Below are 22,100 nucleotides of genomic sequence, written 5' to 3'. Positions count from 1 at the left end.
GAAGACACAGGTTAATATATACAGTATACACATATGACAGTTTACGCCCCAGAAATCCCAAACAACCTAACATATACTTCAGCATGTAAAGTAAAAGGGAAAGTATATTACAAAGCTGTCATTTTACAAGACTAACATGTCAATGGATAAACCCTTAAAGGGGAGTCTGTCATCAGCATATCAAACCAGCCCGAACATAGATAAGGGTCACCTGAATCAAATAGTTTTCCCCTTTTGAATCAGTACCTAAGATATCCCTTTTTTATGTAGATTGTGAGCCCCATATAGGGAAATCCACACAAACACGGGGAGAGCATACAAACTCCTTGCAGATGTAGCTCCTGGCAAAATTCGAACCCAGGACTCCAGCGCTGTAAGGCTGCAGTGCTAACCACTGACCATGTTGCCGAAAGATATCCCTGTTTTTGTGCAATTTGCAAATGAACTCTTTGGAGCAATGAGGGTAATGCGATTGCACCAAAGAGTTAAAGCGGATCTTCTATGTCCTGCACATGCAGTTTTATACACCGCTAGAAAGCCGACAATGTGCACTGTCGTCTTTCCTATTATGTGCCCCAGTTCTGGAGATATGGGTGCCGTGACCAATTTCAGCCCACTGTCAGAAGGGCGCTCCTGACAGTCTAGCTGAGTTGTGAGGAACGTTCCCCGCCCGACAGTACCCGTCCATAGACTAGTACTGGGGGTCGTTGTTTACAGCTTAGCGTCAAATCTGGGTGGTAAGGCACACCCCCTTCGACAGTACAGAGCTATGGACGAGTAAAGTCAGGAGGTGCGTTCCTCACAGCCCATCTAGACTGTCAAGAATGCACTTTTGACAATGAGCAGAGATTAGTAATGGCACTGATATCTCCAGACCCGGGGCACATAACAGCAATGCCGACACTGCACTGAATTCAGTGAACTGTTGACTTGTATATAAAGCCGCATGTGCCTGAGGAAATGAAAGGTCTTCTTTAAGCAGTAACGTCTTCATTGCTCCAAAGAGCTCATATTGATAAAAATAGCGGTGTAGGTCTTTGGGGTGTTTCTGTTATGTTGAGCTACTGGTTACCTATACTGAAAATGTATGGTCAGGGGATAAAAACACTCCTTAGGGAGTGGGAACCTTTGTAGGCGTTTGGAGAGTTACAAGCCATTTTTGCTCCACTGGGGGATTATGGGGAATATGCAAAACTGTTTACATCCTGGAAAATATAAGGGCAACCTACTCACCATGTCAGCTGGTGGGGGAGAGGAGCAACCTGCAGGTACCTGCGGAGGAGTAAGAGAAGTGTCATGAAGCAAAATTAATTAGAACTAAATACGTACAATATACTCATATTTCCAACTCAACTTAGATTTTATTAAGGTTTTTACTGTTGTAATAAAAACAATGATGACAAAGACATTGGAAGAGAACAGAACTGTGCAGCCTGGCCAATGGTGCCGAGTACAAAGTAGCAATGAAGGAGCAATGTTAGTCAGTGTTCAGATAAAGTCTTAGGGTCCAGGTTGGAAAAGAACTAATATAAATACTTTTTCACAAAGAGCATTACTTGCAAGGATCCATAAACTGGTAGTCTGCACCCAGGCAAAGTATGGACTAGTATCTAGATGAATACACACAGGACCAATATGAAGAACTGTGGAAAAAATGCCGTCACTACTGAAGGTATGTGACCCTGAAGGCTAAGGAGACATTTGTCCTCCTGTACCCCACGACTACTGACAACTCCGCTCCTTGTCATACAGAATTGTACAGTTACACAGTGACTCCCAAAGCTAGTCGCATAAAACCCTTATGGTATTAGGCCATTGTAATGTACACTGGTGCCAAAAATATCAAACCAGCTTTTGACACCTAATACTAAGCACGTTGTTAACATTGGCTCGAAGGTTCAAAGGTGCAAAAAACTATGTATGAAAAATCAGGAACGAGTACGACTACAGCTAGTAATACAGAGAGCTCTGTGGATGTTCAGGATAAAGTGACTATCAACAATATGGTGCAAAACCATTACCATCAATCTGGCAGTATTCACACAACAAACCACTTTTGGTCATTCGGCTGTCACAATTTATGATGTGCTGTAAACATACAATGTAGGATTTACTAAAACTATAATATAAGCCATCCAGCATATGGGCTAGGAAAGGTACTGACAAGTGCACCAAAGGTATTTAAAGGGCCCAAAAATGTAAATAGAAAAATAACCAAAAATTTTACTTGCCTGTTAGTCCGTTACTCTTTTACTATCACCACTAGGGGACGTTCACACTACCATTGTGAGTGCCCATGCTCTTATCTGTCACAGGATAAGAGCAATGGACGTTTACAGCCATAGAGTGATGGACACAGACAGCGCCCCCTAATGACTCTAATGTAAACAATATGACGGAAGCACGCGGAAAATCTTCTTCCATCAGAAAAGTTACAAAGATGATGGAGAAAAAACTTTTTTTCGGAGGTGAACGCAATCTGCAATTTATGTCACTTGTTCTCATCCTATCCTATGATGGATAAGAGCAACGGACATTAATAACAATAATAAAGAGAAATGTACCAATAAAATAAAATACATTACAAATGTGGCTAAAATCTGTAAAAAACAAAACAAAAACATGCCCGTGCATCTATATATTAACTGATTTTTGGGTAAATTTTGCTTTTTTTATATATATATATATATATATATATATATAAAACTAAATCACTTTAGGATCCTACTAGCACCAATCCTGTAAATACATACTGTATGAAAACAAGGCCAATATATGGAAAAGTAAACACTCAGAGGCACGGCAACCCTGTGAAAACCGGCAGGTCTCCTCTATCGATCCCACAAAAGATCTTTATCCGCAGCACATACAAACTTAGGCTTTATAGTAGGTGAGCTGAGACTTCGCAGGGCTCAAGTTTATATGTAGACGTTCCTTGCAAAACCAACATACAAGACTCCTGTGGAGATGCCACAAAGGATCTTTATCTTTAAATGTAGGCTTAGTACTAGGTGAGCTCAGACTTCACGGGGTATAGGTTTCTGGGCAGACAGGGGACCCTCCACCCATGACTAGGACAGAGGACACATTCACAGCAATTCTCCGCAGAAGAATATCCAGCTACTCTGCTTTACCCTGAATGACAGTGACGGGGATGAAAAACTCCCCTTCTATAACATGCCATGTGTCAGCTCTCCAAACTCTTCACCCCATACAGAATGAGAGTATTCTTAGTCTGGATGAGGTTTTACATATTAATAAATTGCTTACTCTCAAATATGTCACAAGTTAAAAGTTGGTGCAAGAATTGGTGTTTTTTGTGATGACCCATAGTAGTTCAGACAGCAGCTTACAGAAACAATTTCACTCACCTACATGGGTTTGTCATTTCTATGAATCAGGAGAACATAAGTGACCGATGGCGACCTTAAGTGCCACTTACCTCCAGGGACAGAAGAGAAAATTCATCCTGTCAGATCCACCTTAACCATAAAGGCAGCCCCTGGTGAGGAGGCGAGGTTCTGTCTGGTTTTGTAACCAAGATATGGCTGACCATGTCCAAGTGGACTGAACCTCTTGTAAAACCATGTGAACATTGGGATCAAAAATCTAACCAATTAAAGAACACACCATAAAAATTGCAAGTTCAGCCTTACCTTTCCTTCACATTTCTTGTGACTTATAATCTTGCAGACTGGAGAATAGAACGAGAAAAGCAACGTGTTAGATGGAGATATTTGCAAGTACAAGGACATTGTTGTCATACTGTATCATGTTCTGAAATGTTGGGGTCTAATATGGGGGCCATAGGTTTGTCCACACATGTTCTGTTTGTGATCCAATAGCTGCAAGTATACAGTAGACCACTTCCAAAATCCCTATTTTAATGTATCACTGTTACATTTTTTGGAATTCAACAAATCTGTATAAACATGAGTTTTTGGAATACTGCGTCCTGGAGCCTGTACTTCACAATCTCTCTGATTTTATAAAAACAAGTAGAACTTCCTAAGAAAAATCACAATGCCACCAAGTTATACCCATGGAAAGTCCCTCAAGATCTTGGCCACCTTTCATGGAAGTAAAGACATTGGGGGGAATTCATTAACCCAACTACAACTGTTTTCTGGTATAGATGTGCTATAATTTGGCGTAAGGAACTTTCGGCAACGGGCATGCCTGACATATTTACTATATTACTGGAGTGAATTATACAGGACATCAGCTGGTACAGATTTCCATTCTGGCACATGGGGTTTTCCAGCCCAAAATATTTCATTCTAACAATCTATCAACTCAAAAAGTCATCAATATGTAATCTGCGGTGATCCAACATCCGGACCCCACACAGATCAGCTGTTGTAGCTGTCACCGGATGTCAGAAGCTACTAGTGGATAAACCACCACTCCTATTCAAGTAATGGCAAAGCAGCCCTGTCCACTGCATAGCAGTGGTTCCAGGGAAGTGCAGCACTGCTTTTACTTGAATAGGAGCAGTGTTAGATGTGCCTCCTGTCCACTGCAGCAGCTTCCCACACCAGAAAACTGCTACAACAGCTGATCTGTTTGGGGAACAGGTGTCGAATCACCACAAATCACATAACAATGACCTATCTGGTGGAGAGGACATCAGTATGAAAACCCCTTTAATAATTCAGGAGCATCTTGTGCCAATTGGGGGTTTTATTAAGACTGGCATAGGAAATGCCAATCTTAATAAATTTCCCCCAGTGTCCCTATAACTTGCATTTCAGAACAAAACACCAAGCAAAGGTGTAACTAAATGGGGTCTGAGGTGGCCTAAAACATGTTGTGCCCTATTTGAGGAGACCAGGCCTGTAACTGACATGTCCTAGGTGTTCATGATGGAAGTACCATAATACTGAAAACTATCAAGTTAAAGGGATTGTACCGAGGGACTGACTACAAGATATACTGAAAAGTGAGAAGCTCTGGCAAAGTCCATCTTGTTGTCCATGATGTTCTACAAACGTCAAATTCCCACTAGCGCAAGTAAAGTCTCTATAGGGGAACCTTGGTCACTTTGACTACACTTCTGGTCCATCAAAGGCAGACAAATACTATAGCACAAACGTAATCTATTGCTCACTGAAGCCTCCCTGTTTACTCCTATTTGTATCACACACTGAAAACTGAGAAATAAGATCTCCCATAACCAGAAGTCAGAGCTAAATGTGGTTTAATGGGAAAACTAGAAAGTCCTCATTTATGGTCTACAGGAAAAGTAAACAACTTAACTATGAGTCGCTATTCTATGTGACATTACACTGCAATATGAACCCCCTGCTCGTATTACTGACCACCAAGGTTTTGGCTCACAAAGGGCTCAATTGAGACTGACTGACCTAAATTTGGAGCCCTACAAATCTCATTGCCATTCATTAACTGAGGTTTAGCTTGCACCGCTCTGTAGGAGGCCACCATGAAATTCCACCATATAATTGTCTAAAATAGTCACACCCTATAGATGACACCATGTACATCTCTAACATTATCACTGACTAGGCAACAATGCAGGTTTGTGACTTAAAGGGCTTGTCCAGGACCAGAAGATAAGTGATACTGATGACCTATTTACAGGAGCTATTTCTTCTTTCCCCACATACTATGGGCAGAGAAAAGTAAACCACGGCCAGACACATCTAATGGCAGCTTATCTCCCCATAAAGCAGTGGTTGTCAAACTATAGTACACCCTACAGTACCCAAGGGTTTTATACTACATGTGGGGTCATTAAGGGAGGCCATTATATTACAAGTGGGGCCACTGATTAAACCATAGTATTACATGTGGGGACACTGAGGGGACATTATACTGCATTTAGTGGCACTGAGGGGACCATTATACTACATGTGCGAACACTAAAGTGGATACTACATAACTTTAGACAAAGGCTACAAACAAATGCTTGTTTTGTTAACATTTATAGGAATTTGGTTGAGATGTTTTCTGACTAGGGAGTATTTTACTTGAAAAGGTTGAGAAACACTGATTTAGTGCAAAAGATTGGACATGCTGAAATTAAGCCAATAAAGATGATGTAAGAAGATTCTTCACACCCCGATACACGGCTGAAAATGACTATATTGGCTATTTTATTATGTGTGTGTAAACCTCTTTGAGTCAACCAAAAGTGGCCTTCAAGGGGTGGTCTTCTCAAAGAAGATGGCCAGTATCATAATAAAGTATGGTGGAACTGAAGATTAGTCATAGTGTAATCTGATCTGATAAGGAAGCTGTCTTCTTAAAGAAGTCACCCTTAGGAGAAGATATACTGGGCTTGTGGTCTGCCTCTTGGGCTCTAAAGATGTCTTTACATGCTACAATAATTTGTACAATTCAGTGATTTATTTTATTCCAAGGGATTATTTTTTTATTTATTTTTTAAATTACCTTTCACTACCTCCACCAATTTAAGTTCTTAGTATTTGTTAATAGACGTTGCTCCATTAATTCCATCAAAGTTGGAATTTTTTCTCTCTAGTCCCCACCATTCTTAAGCAACAAGCACAGTGTCAGGTCCGTGTTAGCAGTTATGAACGAAGTATAATAGTGTTTGGTGAAAGTTCAACTTTTATAGATATGGATGGTCTTCTAGATCATCAGATGACTATACCGTTTTGTGGTGTCTCTAAACATACAAGATAGCTCAACGCAACTGAAGAACACCATTAATGTAACTTTGAGAACTAGAAAAAGTTGAGTTGATGTAATTCACCCCAGTTTCTCAAAGATACTGCTGGCCAAAGGGTTGGAAGACCAAGGACCTTGGACCCGCTGTGGCATCAACAATTTAGAATGATGATGGCCATGTATGGAAATTGATTTCCTACTAATCTGTAAGTCTACTTATATTTTGAACACCTACAATGACCAAGTAAATGGCTATATCTCTTATACAGTTGGAAAATCCAATACCATGGTGCTAGAATGGACGACCATCTTAGCACAGTTCAACCATCTTTACCCGATTTGGCTTGCTTACTGGGTTTGGAAACATTAAACACCTCTCCCTCAAAGAGTTAAGTTCTGACTCTCATAAAAGCCCCCAGAGAACATGAATAAGAAGGGTTCTCACTCATTGCACATTCAGTTCCAAGAAAGAATATAGATAAATAAAAACAGGTGGTGCAATATACTGTTTTCATCTAAAAAGCCCTGCCTGGAATAAATATTCTGACCTTGAGTGACCACTTCACATATGGGGCATATTCTCGTTTTCTGCCATTGGCGATACACAGATTGATGTAAATCTATGTCCAAATGAAATGTGCTGAAAACATAGAGTGGATCATATCTCTAGTAATTTAATAGGATTACTGATACCATCTCACCACAAAGGAGCAAACTAATACTGGAGAAAATGTATATATGTATTTCTATTACTTAGCATTATGGTTTAGGCAGCTATATAGGAAGGGTTCTTTACAGTTAGAGCAGTAATACTATGGAATGTCCTACGCCAAGAGGTAGTAATGGAAGATACCATATAAGCATTTAAAAAGGGCTTGATGGTTGTCTAATAAAAATAAAATTGAGGGTTATAATTAACTATAAATGATAGGAAATAGATTATTGGATGTAAAAACTGTATCCAGGGATTAATTCTCATTGCCAAGCATTATATCTATATCTACTGGCATTATATCATTACATTCAATCAGAAATTCTATTTGTACATGATGAGAATTTTACTGCACAGAAATTGACCTATAGGATTTTAATATGCGCAGCATAAAATCCACGTCAAAATCTGCACCGAAATCTGCATGTACATGAAATTCTGTATCAAAATCCAATTTTTGTGGCCTATTAGCACAGATTTCTCTCTTTGTACAAGCAGGATTTCAGTTCAGATTTTTGCATGTAAATCCTGACCATGTGCATGTACCATTACTGGTCCCAAACCAGATGACAGATTCCTTTTACCCACAAGCTGACTGCCCACTGACTATATACAGTATATCGGGAAGGTCAGCATTTAACACTTACCAGTACATCAATTCAGATGGCAGCTAGCAGCCGCCGGACTTCACAAAGAGAAGGAAGGGACAGATTGCTACCATCCCAGCTTTTCCAAGCACTGTATACAAAGTGGTCAAATAGGACACTGAACACTTGTTGTTGGTTTATCTCACAGATAATGTCTTATCGAAGCAGGAGGAAAATTCTTTAATGAATTTCTGCAACAGCCCAAAACAGGCCTCGGCCCTAATGTGTGTCATGTAGGGGCAACATCTGCATGGAGTTACTATGTTCCCTACTCCTTTGGGTGGAGTTTATTGGCTTTCACTAACACTCCAAAAACTGACAGATTAATCGCCTTCTTCCGAAACTGGCCCTAGTGTGCGTTTGTGTATCTGAAATAAGGAAATAAAATTGTGAGCCCCAATCGGAAGAGGGACTAATGTGAATGAAGGCATGTTGGTGGTGGTAAACATACATGTAGAAGCATCCAGCAGTCACTTACAAGGCAAATGTTATGATACTGGCTGGGACCCCACGTGGCTTAAATGGCATGGTGGAAATGCCAAAGCAAAAACCATGGCGTTTTAGAGTGAATCCCATCCACACATTGAAGAAAAATATGCGCAGTGGACATGCCGTGATTTCCAAAACCATTGCGTTTTTGGAAATCAAAACGTGTCAATGATATCTATGGAATTGTTGGCAGTTCCCCTATAGGTATAATTGAAGCAGAAATTTGCAGAGGAAAATTCTGCTGACTTTCTGTGAAAAGCATTGTGGGAAAACCCATGATGCGTTATCGCTGTGCCCCGCTGCGTGGAGCCTTAGGCCGGGTTCACACGGAGGCCACCTCAGGTTCTGGTCCAAAATACGGGTAGCTGTGACTGGATGCCGGTGCAGTGCACGGGCATCCAGTTGCGCATTCCGCTCCATATTAGACCCAAATGAATGGGCCTAGTCCAGAGGAAGGAGTGTCTTCATGCGGAATCGCGAGGCGATTCCTCCTGAAGAATGAGCAAGTTCGTTCTGACTGGCTCTGATCGTCTCCCATTGATTTCAATGGGAGCTATCTTTTTGGTCAGGATTTTGAGGCAGATAAGGCCTCAAAATCCTGACAAAAATACCCCGTGTGAACTCAGCCTTAGCCTCAGGATGTTCTCCTGTAATGCAGGAAAATAAGTAACTGGCTTGAGTCCTATCTCTGGAATTTTGTGTCAGAATCAGTTGTAGGATGGATTTTATTTTAATGATAAATTTTCAAAGGTTAGTAAAAGTCGTCACTGCTTACCTCTGCAGACACTGCCTTGGGATATGACAGGCTCACTACACGCAGCGCACAGCCTCTTCTTTTTCAGTACTTTCTCATGGAAAATGTGACGCTCACCCCCCGTGGGCTGTAGAGGAAACAACATCAAGATTAGACATGACCGGAGACCACAAGTCTAACAGAATCAGTGGGAGACCAAAGTATTGGACTCTGTGGAATTTATTGTACGACACAATGCTGAAATTATGGGTTATGAAATAGGTTACAGTAATGCATAAAAAAATACAATTCAACAATTCGAGGAGAACAGTATTAAAAAGTGAAAAAAAATGTTATATAAGAAATTTCCTGATTTGATTAAGGTGCCACCAAAAGAAATAAATCATAAAAAGAAACACACCAGAAATATTATTTTGGAAGAAATGGCTACCACACTTGTGACTTTTGTCTGGGCTTGCTCAGGTCACACAGCAAGCTGCATGTATTGTACGCAGTGCAATAGAAAGTACTGCAAACGTAGTAGTGTACTCAAAAATGCCGCCAAGGGCAATGCTATGCCTGCGCCTGCTGGTTATGCACTCAGGCAAGATCTCAGGGGCTGGGCTGTGATGTCAACTTTGGTTGGACAAATCGACTGTATGAATAAGGTATAGGGAATCTCTGGAGAAGATAAAAATGATGCACCAGCAGGTAATGTTATGGCCCTGGACAGCAAAAGGACTCATTTATATACATTATAATAAGCACTTTTTAGGGAAAATGATACTATGTTTCTTTACATTTAAGGAGGTGGTAGAACCCTTTAAACGGAGTCTGTCCCCAGAACCTGGCATAGCAACCCATACCCCAGATAAATAGTTTAGGGTCACCTGAATCAAATTATGTTTTCTCTTGAGAATTGCTACAGCTGTTGCCAAAATTTTTTAGGTTTTTTTCAAAATGCAAATAAGTTTTTTGGAGCCATTGCTATAAAGAGTTAAGCGGCAAACAGGGGCGTAGCTTGAGGGGGTGCAGAGGGGGCAGTCACACCAGGGCCCAGGAGCCTTAGGGGGCCCATAAGCACTGGCATCAGTATTGAGATTGCAGCTTCCATCTGGCCCATAAGATAACAGATTACCCGAACCACACTAAGGTGGATTAAACTCCTTAGCAACTGTAACCATCTCTATCAATACTTAGCTGTAGGGATGAGGTAGTGGGCCCCGGACAAAAGATTGTACTGGGGCCCATAAGACATTAGTTACGCCACTGGTGGCAAAGCACTCATTGCTCCAAGGAACTCATTTGCATATTGACAAAAACTCCAGTACAGCACCAATGGAAGCTCTGATTCACAAGGGGAAAAAACAATTTGGTTTAGGTGATCCTAACCTATCTATCTGCGGGCCAGGGTTTACATGCTGGGTTTTAGTGACAAGCTTCCTTCTCCCTAAGGCACATGGAACAGATATCTTTTTCTGTGGCGCAGTTCATACATTCCCTTATATTACAGAAAGTTTTAGAAAGACAGTAATCTCTTTTATGTGATGAGAGAGACCCAGTGCTCATATAACCATCAATATGCTAGTGTGCCCATCATGCCAACTAGTGGTGCCAACCAGGTCCATGACATGGAGTGGGCAGACAATGGTTAACTAATGGGGTTGTTCCACAATTGACATTTATCTCTTATCCACATAATAGGTGGCAAATGTTGGCTTGCTCAGGGCACCATTGATGGGACTCCCAATGATCACTAGTACAGGGCTCCCAAGTCCCCCAATGTCTTAGCCCTGCTACAGTCTGAATGGGGCTCTAGTCAAGCGTTAATGGTACTGCTCCAATTAAAATCTATGGGACTGATGTAAATAGCTGAGTGCAACATTTTTTGGAGGACTAGCTCATGAAGTCTACAATATTTTCCCATCTAATGTCTATTTTTCATACAAAAGTGGTTTATCCTCAACTATGTACTTTACATGGAGAAGCAATAAGAATACGGCACATCAAAAGCATTGCCAATACATTACAGATGTAGGTGTGTTCTCCATTATATTGCACATGTAGATATCATTTATCCTACAGTGATAACAGGAGAACCTATAAATCATAAAGTACGATATCAAGACCGGGATACAGATACCATCTAATCGTCTCAGAAAGTGTCTGTATATAGCGCCGCTATGACTCATGTAGCGTATCGATATCAATGATGAATTCTAATACTTATAGGACAGCTTGTCTGTGATGACAGGTATTAGGTTTACACTTGCGTTCAGTTCTGTGTCATTCGGGTCTGTATGGGGACACAAAAGACATAGAACCTGTCCGCTTAAAAGCAGTTCCCCACGGATTATAATGGGGTCCGCTGGGTGTCTAACAGGTTTCCACCAGTTTCAGTATTCCGACAATTTTCAGGACTTTTCTCTCCACCGATTTTAGGTGTGAACCTAGCCTGAGCACCATTTCCTTTGTGTTCAAAAGGACCGGGAAGCAGAAGATATGGGGGAAATTGGGCACTATTGGAAGAATGGTGAGGAATTTTTTTTTACAGTATTCTGAGTCTTTTCTAAATCATTTTACCAGCCAAATACCGTAATCCCTTCACAAGTTATTTCTACTAAACTATGGGGATGACTTACTAGTACTTAAAAGTAAGAAACTGCAGACTAACCCTATACAACATATCATGCATCAGCGAATATCTGCCATCATAAGGCCACATTATTTTCAATGTCTGTCAAGTTGTAGTGGAAATCTGGTGTATCTTTACACTGTCTAGTATAAGTTTACGTCTAGTAGTTGGGTTGCTTTTCAAGAAAATAAATGGGGGAAATTTATCAAGACTGGCATTTCCTGAGCCAGCCTCAATCCATTACCCACTGGCGAGCGATACACCTGAATTATTAAGAGACTTTAATGGACAAGGTGCAGAAAGAGGGACATGGCACAACCCTGGTGCAAAAGAGTAGTGCGCCACAGATGTTCCAAATTTATGCGCATCTACACCAGAAAGATATTAGGGTAAGTTCACATGGAGTTTTTTGGTCCGCAAGCTGAGGCGGAGGCCACCTCAGGTTCCGGACCAAAAAACTGGTAGCTGCGACTGGATGCCGATGCACTGCATCGGCATCCAGTCGCGCACTCCGTTCCGAGTTAGGCCCAAATGAATGGGCCTAGTCAGGAGGGAGTGCCTTCATGCGGATGTCACGAGGCAAATCCGCCTGAAAGAATGAGCATGTCGCTTCTTTTTTTCCGGGAGCCAGAACAAATGGCTCCCAAAAAAACAACTGACCGTTTGCCATTGATTTCAATGGGAGCCGTCTTTTTGGTCAGGTTTTTGAGGCAGATACGGCCTCAGAATCCTGACCAAAAAACCCTGTGTGAACTTACCCTAAATGGATAGTAAACTTTTTCCCTAACGTTCTACAATTTTGGAATTTTTTGGCAATTGGTGCCACAAGGCGAGTAAAGTATCAGAAAGTGTCTAAAATATTTAATAAAGGTGCTGTAAAGCAATAAATTGCACTAGAATTCTGGGAAATTTTAAATAATAAATCTGCCCCTTCATGATTTAGTTTCTCCACATTTTAAGAGCTTTGGGTTCACTATTATTTCTGTTTTTCTGTTCAGTTGTTGATTTGTCACATGACGGACACAGACAGGGTGTTTCCTGGATATAATAGTGCAGCATGCAGCACTATTTTATCCAACTTTTCTAAATGGAATCTGCAACGGGGGTTCCTAAGGGTGTCTTCTCAAGCAGTAGATAGCATTGCAGAAATTTATGTGGTTAAACATCAATTCCATCCAAATTAATGAAGCTTGTAGAAATCCAAATGCTGGTGTCAAAAACAATCCTATTGAGATGAAAATAACAGATTTTTTGGGCTGAGTGGATTGAGCAGAAGGTAGAAGTATAAGAGCTTCCTATATATTTCCCATTTTTTTGTCACCACTCTTGGCTTTGGCTCAAAAAACCTCAGCAAAATCTGCAACAAAAAAGCTGCATTTCTGCAACGTGGGGCCTCAGCCTTAGGGTAAGTTCACTCGGAGTATTTTGGTCAGGATTTTGAGGCCGTAACCGCCTCAAAATCCTGACCAAAAAGATGGCTCTCATTGAAATCAATGGAAGCCACTCAGGTCTTTTTTCCGGGAGTCGGTTTGTTCCGGCTCCCAGAAAAAGAAGCGACATGCTCATTCTTCAGTCTGTTTCGCCTCATGATTCGGCCTGAAGACACTCCCTCCTCCGGACTAAGCCAATACATTGGGCCTAATCCGGAGTGGAGTGGGCAACTGGATGCTCCTGCAGCGCACTGGCTTTTAGTCGCAGCTACCCGGCTTTTGGTCCGGAACCCGAAGTGGCCTCCGCCTCAGGTTCCGGGCCAAAAACTGAACATTAAGTCAAAAAAATCTACTGCATTTAACCTTCCCCTAAAGAAGCCCCTGGATACAATAGTATCTAGTCTAGGAAATCACTACTAAACTCAATATAATATTAGCATCATTAGCATCACATATGTCTCCAATTCCTACAATGTATGCATACATTTATAATATTTGCTAACTGTATCATTCTTTAGTCCAGACTGTTTAGCTCACAGAGCATTGTCTGGTCTAGAGTCTATCTAGAATTTGAGAGCTGAAACAGGTTCTCAATCTTTGTAAAGATGAATGCTTTAATTCACCTACAGCAAACAAATGTATACTGTGAAACTTCATTTTAGACATTTATGCATATTTGCCACATATAGGTGGAGTCCTATGTCTGGGACCCACACATTGGTTGGAGAACAGGGGCCCGACACTAGTCTGGAAAACAGGGGTCCCGCATTCTGCCACATGCCAGCAAAAAGGCACATTCCAGGTCAAGCATAAACGAGATAAAACCGCACATTTCTCTCCAATGAAGCCTTTAAAAGTTATCGAAAAAGCAGAGCAATCTTGGCCTGACAATTCCATAACTTCGACGGACTTTATTATCTGTGCATATCTGCATGGCTGCTACTTTAAAAACTCCCTGTAGGTCATCCATAGCATATCACATGTATATACCAGTCCTGGGCTCTAAAATTCAGACAGATGTATTTTTGGTCACGGGCAGACCCATAATACTGCCTGGTATAAGTTCTGAAAATTGCAGCACACGCTATTTTAGTCTGGCTTTGTAGGTAACATGGACGTGCAGACTATAGAAGAGAATAATGTGCAACAGCTTACAGACCACTCACAATGGTCCATTTACTGCAGACGCAGCTCAGCTCAGTCTATTTTATTCAGTACATTTTCCACTTTTTCCACATTTGCAGACATTGCAGCAGCTGTGTAGGCCACACCCATGTCCAGCTTCTTGCCCCCCATTAAAAAGGGTCATAGGACTGACTTAGAATAGGCCTGTTCTCTTCGAAGGGCCCCACAACAGACAGATGTGCGTTCTTTACAGCACCTATAAACTTGGGTTGAACCAATTTTCGCTGATCCTAAACTTTCAATAAAATATATTTGTTTTTCAAAGCTATTAATTCTCTACTCTTCAGCTAAGACACGATTCACACTAGTCCATATCCTTTCCTTTCCTGCAATCTGTCCCAACGCTGAGAACAAGGAAATGGTTTTTCTTCGCTTCCTCTGCTGGGACCCATTTTTTACGATAAGAAACAGAAGTATGAATGGACACCTCTGACATTATGTGAACTGAGTCGGCAGGAGCAGAGATCTCTGCTGAGCAGGTGCAGCTCTGCGCCTTGTAAATCCCTTTCCAGGGGCCAGCTGTGTAACATGTTGAGTACAAGAGACGACAGCTCTATCATTTCATTCTAAGAATTCTCTCCTGGCTGCAGCCGAGGAGCACAAAGTGAATCCTTCAGCTAAGATAAACTGACAATAAAGGCTGGGATGACAAAAATGTAGTGGCTGGTGGATTCCATCAAAGCAAAGTGTACGGATGCTGAAAGCTAAACACTGCTAAAGAAACGGGGAAAAATTCACACTATTTAGGTTGAGGCTCCACATTGCGGAAACATAGCTTTTGTTGCAGATTGTGCTGCAGTTTTTTGAGTCAAAGCTCAATGGATTGAGCAGAAGGGAGAAGTATAAGAATTTCCGAGATATCTCCCATTACTTGCATAGGCATTCTTGGCTTTGGCTCAAAAAATGCAGCAAAATCTACAACAAAAGCTGCGTTTCCGCAATCTGTCGTCTGAGTCTTAAGGCGATCTATCAGTAGGATGATGGCAATATACTATTTAATTTGTATATAGAACACTATGCTAAAAAAGCGCACTTGCCACAGAAAATGTTTAGCAAAAAATATATAAAGCTTTATTTAAATACATTTTAAAACATATATAAGACAGAAATAATGAAATGGGGTGATACAACCAAACAGAACAATGAAGGCCCAAGATAGAATACTAATGGTTGATGATGAATAAATGACACTTACATTACATATATATAAGGATATGTAAAACATCCATAGTTTCTAAAGTGCATATATAACATACATAGTTTTTTAAAGTGCAAATATTCTGTGAAATAACATGATACCAAGTAATAAATTACCTATTACCTTATTTACCCATAGGTAATTTATTACTTGGTATCATGTTATTTCACAGAATATTTGCACTTTAAAAAACTATGTATGTTATATATGCACTTTAGAAACTATGGATGTTTTACATATCCTTATATATATGTAATGTAAGTGTCATTTATTCATCATCAACCATTAGTATTCTATCTTGGGCCTTCATTGTTCTGTTTGGTTGTATCACCCCATTTCATTATTTCTGTCTTATATATGTTTTAAGATGTATTTAAATAAAGCTTTATATATTTTTTGCTAAACATTTTCTGTGGCAAGTGCGCTTTTTTAGCATAGTGTTCTATTTACATTGCTTTGCCAATTTTTGCCCTATATTTAGTCCTGTATACTTATTTAATTTGTATATAGTCCCAGAAGGGAGATATTTGCCCTATCCTTCCTTGGCTGGAAGCCACAGTAGGGGATGGCAAAGAAAAGCCAGTCCAATGGATAACACACATAAGGGTGACCACATACATTAGATTTATATTGGCAGAATCTGCCAGAACTGACCAATCTTCTAATAGCGTTCCCTCAGCAGCAGATATTAATAGAAAGAAGGATCTTAATATGTCCAATTCTCTTGTTCTCAAGATACCAGCCACCTCCTTAAAAGGAGTCTGCAACCACCAAAATCACTTGTAAACCTCTTATATCCTGTTGTAGGGGATGTGACATAGAGAACATACCTTTATTTCACATGGAAATAAGCGGTTCAGTGGAACCAAGGTGTGGGTGTATCTACCGGAGCAACCATTTTGCCTGTGGTCACCACCCCGCAATGCCACCGAACAAAGATGGTAAGGCCATTCACACATTAGAACATGAAGAGGAATTTGAGGTGGTCTTCTGTTACAGATTCCTCTCCACTTTTTGGCCCTGTGGCCAGATAAAGAAGGACACTTTCAGCATCCTGAAAAAAGGAAGCCTGAACTTGTAGCTGATTTTGATACAAATTCCTCTGTGTGTATCCTTAGGATGGGCCATCAATATTAGATTTCTGTGGGCCCAAATCCTGAGTCCTCCACAGATCACAGGTACTGAGGCAGTTCGCAGACTAGGGGACAGCACTGCAGTACCTAAATTCTCGGGGTCAGACCCTACAGATCAAATTTTTCCTGCAGCGGACGTTTTGCAGTGCAAAAAAGGGGGATGGGATTCATGTGAATCCCATGCCCACTTTGCGGAAGAAATCGCAGTGCGGACACGCTGCAATTTAAAAAAACGTTGCGGCTTTGCAAATCGCAGCATGTCAATTATATCTACGGAAACGCCGCCGGCTTTCCCATAGATATAATGTTAAGAGAAAGTCCGCAGAGGAAAATTCTGTGAACTTTCTCTTAAAAGCGCTGTGGAAAGAACCGCAATGCGTTCACGCTGCGGTTCTTTCCACAGCCGTTTAGCGCTGCGATTACGGCCCGTGGGGCCTTAGCCTAAAAGCGATTTTGGTGGTGGTAGACTCCTCTGAATCCCTTATCCCCGTTTTGTGTACTCATAATTGAGGTTGCTGGAAGTGCAGCCTATTTATATAGGATCTTTCATGTCCTCTGACATCAGTTCTATTATATACTGCTAGAAAGCTGACAGTGGACTTTTCCGGTATGCACCCCGATGCCAGAGCTATTGGTACCATTATTTTTGGCACCACTATCCCTGGACTGTCAGAAGGGTCGGCCTTACAGCTAAGCATACTATTCCATATCCTTGTACTGTCTCAGCAATGACGTTGAGCTGTAAGACCAGCCCTTTTGACAGTGCAGAGATATCAGTTATGAAACTAATGGCACCAATACCTCTGGCACCAGCAAAGCTCACAGTGTGCTACTTACAGTGCGCTGTCAACCTTCTTGCGGTATATAATACCGCTTCTGTCAGAGGACATGAAAGCTCCTATTTAAATAGGTTGGGCATGTGACTATCAAATAAAAAAATACAATAAAGTGTTACAGCAATGAATTCCCATTTCAGGTGTGACAGAGATTTATTATGGATCTGCGGAGTCCTGTAAACTGGTTTTATTGTTTCACTGGTGACATCACAGAAGGTTCGCATTGTCTATTCAAAAGCAAGTTCCTAATTAAACTTTCCATTCCCAGAGCTTCACTTAAAGGGAACCTGTCAGAAGAAGTTCAACAGAAAACAAAAGGGTTGTCATGCCTGTAAAATTCTTATCCTCTCCTTATGATAGGACATCAATTTTAGATCGGTGGGGTCCCTTAGCTAGTGCTCACCTGCCATGCTTGTGGCTAAAGTGAGTACTGTAGTGGTTGTCACATTCAAGTCTATGAAACAACAGCGGCAGTACTCACTATGGACACTATTAGGGTCCATTCACACGGAGGAAAATGGTGAGGAATTTGGTGTGGAATTTCAGCACTGGAAAAAAAAAGCCTCCCATTGACTGCAGAAAAAGGAACCCATTGAAGTCAATGGGAGGCTTTTTTTTTCAGCACTGAAATTCCACAACAAATTTCTCACCATTTTCCTCCGTGTGAATGGACCCTTAAAGGTATGTAGAATAAGCACAGCAGCTCAATCTAGTACAGGGAAACAGTTGATCTGCGGTGGCCCTGGCTGCTGGACACCTGCTGATCTAAAATTGATGTCCTATCCTATGGACAGCATATCAATTTTAAAAAGCTAGATAACTGTTTTAAAGCTAAAGCCCCACAATTCCTGCTTAAATTTTTTTTATTTTCCACAGAAACATTTTTTGAAGGAACTCTTCAAGAGGCAACACGGTGGTTCAGTGGTTAGCACTGTAGCCTTGCAGCACTGGAGTCCTGGGTTTGGATCCGCCAGAAACAACATCTGCAAGGAATTTGTATGTTCTCCCCGTGTTTGTGTGGATTTCCTCCCATTCTACAAAGACATAATGATAGGGGGGAAAAAATGTACATTGTGATCCCTATATGTTTTTTTTCTGCAATGTGTGGATGGGATTAGCCATAATCACATTCACTTTGCAGATAATATAAAAAGCAACTTTTTTTTGCCATGGCGTTTTCGCAATGTGGGGCCCTGGCCTAAAGGGATTTTCCTTGACTTTTTAATTGATGATCTTTCCTTAGCATAGTTCCTTAATTGAAGATCAGTAGAGATTCAATCCTCAATAGATCTGTTTTTGAAGCAACAGCGGTGCTCCCTAAGGAGTACCGATGTATGTATGTATCTATGTAGGTGCTCCCTAAGGAGTACCGATGTACGTATCTATCTATGTAGGTGCTCTTTAAGGAGCACCAATGTACGTATCTATGTAGGTGCTCCCTAAGGAGTACCGATGTATGTATGTATCTATGTAGGTGCTCCCTAAGGAGCACCGATGTACGTATCTATCTATGTAGGTGCTCCCTAAGGAGCAGTGATGTACGTATCTATGTAGGTGCTCCCTAAGGAGCACCAATGTACGTATGTAACTATGTAGGTCTATTCGTGAATTACTATTGACTAACCTGTAACGTCTGGACGAGTCTTTTTTTTTTTTATAGCAGATTAATAAGTGTGACACAATATAAAACAATGGACCATCCTGGCACAGACTTTCCATAAATGACTAATATATGAGAACCCTCCATTGTGAGACTTCTCCGGAACATTTTTAAATATCAAAGTGTTATGTGAAATGAACGGTTGTTCTGAAAGTTTTTCCACATAACAAGTGGAAATTCTGAACCTGAAAAATCCTGTAAATGACCCAAAATAAATAGAGGAAATTCACGGCATAATGTGCCTTTCATCATACGCTCTTACACGGGCAAAAATATTGGATACTTTTTATACAGAATTTTATCTAAGAAAGAAAAAATAACCCCAAAACCTCTGAAATGTTTCCAGTGCTTTGCTTTTCAGGATCTGGTTACTTAAGCTCTTGTGAACATACTTTATGAAATTTTGGTAGGGAAACGCAGGCACATGAATGCTATAAAACTGCCAGGCATATTTTAATTTCTTGGACTGACCTCCTTCAACCTCGCTGGTGCTAAATCTTTCCATATGCAATGAATAACCAAGGAGAATGAGGCAGCTACTTTTTTCATGAGGGTAACTAGCGTCAACATTATTTTTATGCAATTTTCCTATTTTATTTTATTCATTCCTATTATGCATCTAATAGATATGTGACATCATCATACTATAACTATGGTTAAAGTAGTTTTCTGAGACCTATAGATTGATGACCCATTCTTAGGATAGGTTATCAATATGTAATTGGTGTTGGTATGGCACACAAGAACCTCACAAATCAGTTCAGTTGATTGCTGAAGACCAAGCACAATGTCTTACATCTCGTACAGGCTGTGCTTGGGATTTCTACTCAGCCCCATTGACTTGAATAAGAGTGGGTTGATTCTCTATCATGTGACTGATGAACATGACATCAGGACATAGAAGATCGCAGTGCTTGTGAGTATCAGAGCCTCTGCAACATGATTAGTAGGGCACGTACGAGTCAGACCCCCATCAAATACATACCTATCCTAAAGTTAAATCCCAGAAAATCCCTCCAGGCTAAGGGGCTTCCACATAGCGGAAAAGCTGCTTCTTTGTTACAAATTTTGCTAAAAAAAAAACGGAGCAAAATCTGTAACACAAAAGCAGCTTTAACGCAATGTGAGGACTTAGCCTTAGGCTGGAAACGCCGTGGGAAAAATCACAGCAGTATACAGTACATGCTAAGTGGATGGAATTCATGCGAATCCCATGCCCACTTTGCAGTTAAAACCACAATGCGAACATGCTGCGATTTCGAAGACCGACGTGGTTTTGGAAATCGCAGCATGTTAATTATGTTTATAGAAACGCCGGTGGCTTTCCCGTAGATATAATGGTAACAGAAGGTCCGCGGAAGAAAACTCTGTGAACTTTCTGTTCAAAGCACTGTGGGAAAAGGGCCACACGGTGGCTCAGTGGTCAGCACTGCAGTGCTGGAGTCCTGGTGTTCAAATCCTGCCAAGGGCAAAAAAACCATCTGCAAGGAGTTTGTATGTTCTCCCCGTGTTTGCATGGATTTCCATCCCATATTCCAAAAAAGACATACTGATAGGGAAAAATGTACATTCTGAGCTCTATGTGGGGCTCACAATCTACATTTAAAAAATAGCCTTAATGGGTTCCTTTTTCTGCTAGCAGAAGTCAATGGGAGGTTTTCTTTTCAGCGCTGAAATTCCACACCAAATTCCTCACTATTTTCCTCTGTGTGAATGGACCCTTAAAGGATAATTTATAAATAAGTTTTAATGCATACCTACAGTTTCAAGTGACTATTCAGCATAAGCTGTCATGTGTGTACACTATTTCTGACCATGATATAGCTTGTACTCTGCATCTTTAGCTGTTGTCCTCTCTGCAGGCTCTAATTATTAAGACTAACATCTCCTTCTCCTGTGTCCAAGACTTCTCCCGAGATGCACCATTTCTCTGGAATGCTCTTTCTTGGACAATCAGATTAGTTCACAACGTCTTCAGCTTCAAGCACATTCTAAAGACACATCTCTTCTGACAGGCCTATCACAATTCCTAATGTAAATCCTTCTGCAGTTAGAATCCCTAAAACTAACCTTCCTCTGTGCACGCCCCCCGCATGATGCTTTATCAGACTTTAACCTTGTATGTCCGGGCACCATCTATCTGCACATAAAAGGACACTGACTGGTCACGGCTCATACAGCTTTATTTGTGTAATTAAAATTGGTTGGTCCATTGTATAAGCAATGCTACCTCTGATGCCGCCCCGGCTACCTCTTATGTCACCCCCTCTACCTCCTAGATTGTAAGCTTTTGTGAGCAGGGTCCTCAGTCCTAATTGTTTTATTACTCTGTAATGTCTCATTTTGGCTGTACTTTAACCCTACAATTTGTAAAGTGCTGCTGAATATTTTTTCGCTATATTAGTAAAAATTATTATTATTATTAATTAATAATACTAATATTAATGATGATAATAGCAACCATTTAATTGCTGTAGCTGCTGATATATTTAGCTGTAGAATACAATAGTATACACTTCCCTAAGGACAACTACTACAGTCTGCAAGTAAAGATTTGCCGCCTTTAAATGCAAACGTAGACTCATTCCATTATTGAGTCGCTATAATATGACAGGTTGTTATTATATACATGTACTGTCCATCCATGATCCTCGTAGAATCACCAGCATCCCAATATAAACCTGCAGCTGTGCTCTATAAGAGATAAGATCTGGAAGTGGAAAGTGCTTTACCATGACAGCTACCATGTGTCACATCCACTGTCTGCTCTCTTCTCTTCCGTCCAACT

The 22,100-nt window shown here is 40.8% G+C and overlaps 2 protein-coding genes across 3 annotated transcripts in view; one reads left to right on the top strand and one right to left on the bottom strand.

Moving 5' to 3' along the window:
* Positions 1 to 22,100, top strand: part of SPRYD3 (SPRY domain containing 3) — a 422,505-nt gene that overhangs the window by 74,117 nt on the left and 326,288 nt on the right. The window lies entirely within an intron of this gene.
* TNS2 (tensin 2) overlaps positions 1 to 22,100 on the bottom strand; it is a 119,597-nt gene that overhangs the window by 49,859 nt on the left and 47,638 nt on the right. For both annotated transcript variants that reach the window (XM_075265789.1, XM_075265790.1), the window contains exons 2-4: positions 9,278 to 9,383; positions 3,657 to 3,694; positions 1,234 to 1,272 (exon numbers count right to left, since the gene is read on the bottom strand). In XM_075265789.1, coding sequence (XP_075121890.1) covers positions 1,234 to 1,272; positions 3,657 to 3,694; positions 9,278 to 9,383 — 183 coding nt within the window. The remainder of the gene's footprint in view (positions 1 to 1,233; positions 1,273 to 3,656; positions 3,695 to 9,277; positions 9,384 to 22,100) is intronic.

Source organism: Leptodactylus fuscus, chromosome 2 (assembly GCF_031893055.1).
Source record: "Leptodactylus fuscus isolate aLepFus1 chromosome 2, aLepFus1.hap2, whole genome shotgun sequence".
NCBI lineage: Eukaryota > Metazoa > Chordata > Amphibia > Anura > Leptodactylidae > Leptodactylus > Leptodactylus fuscus.
Note: the sequence above shows the minus strand (reverse complement) of the source record. Positions and strands in the feature narration are given on the sequence as shown.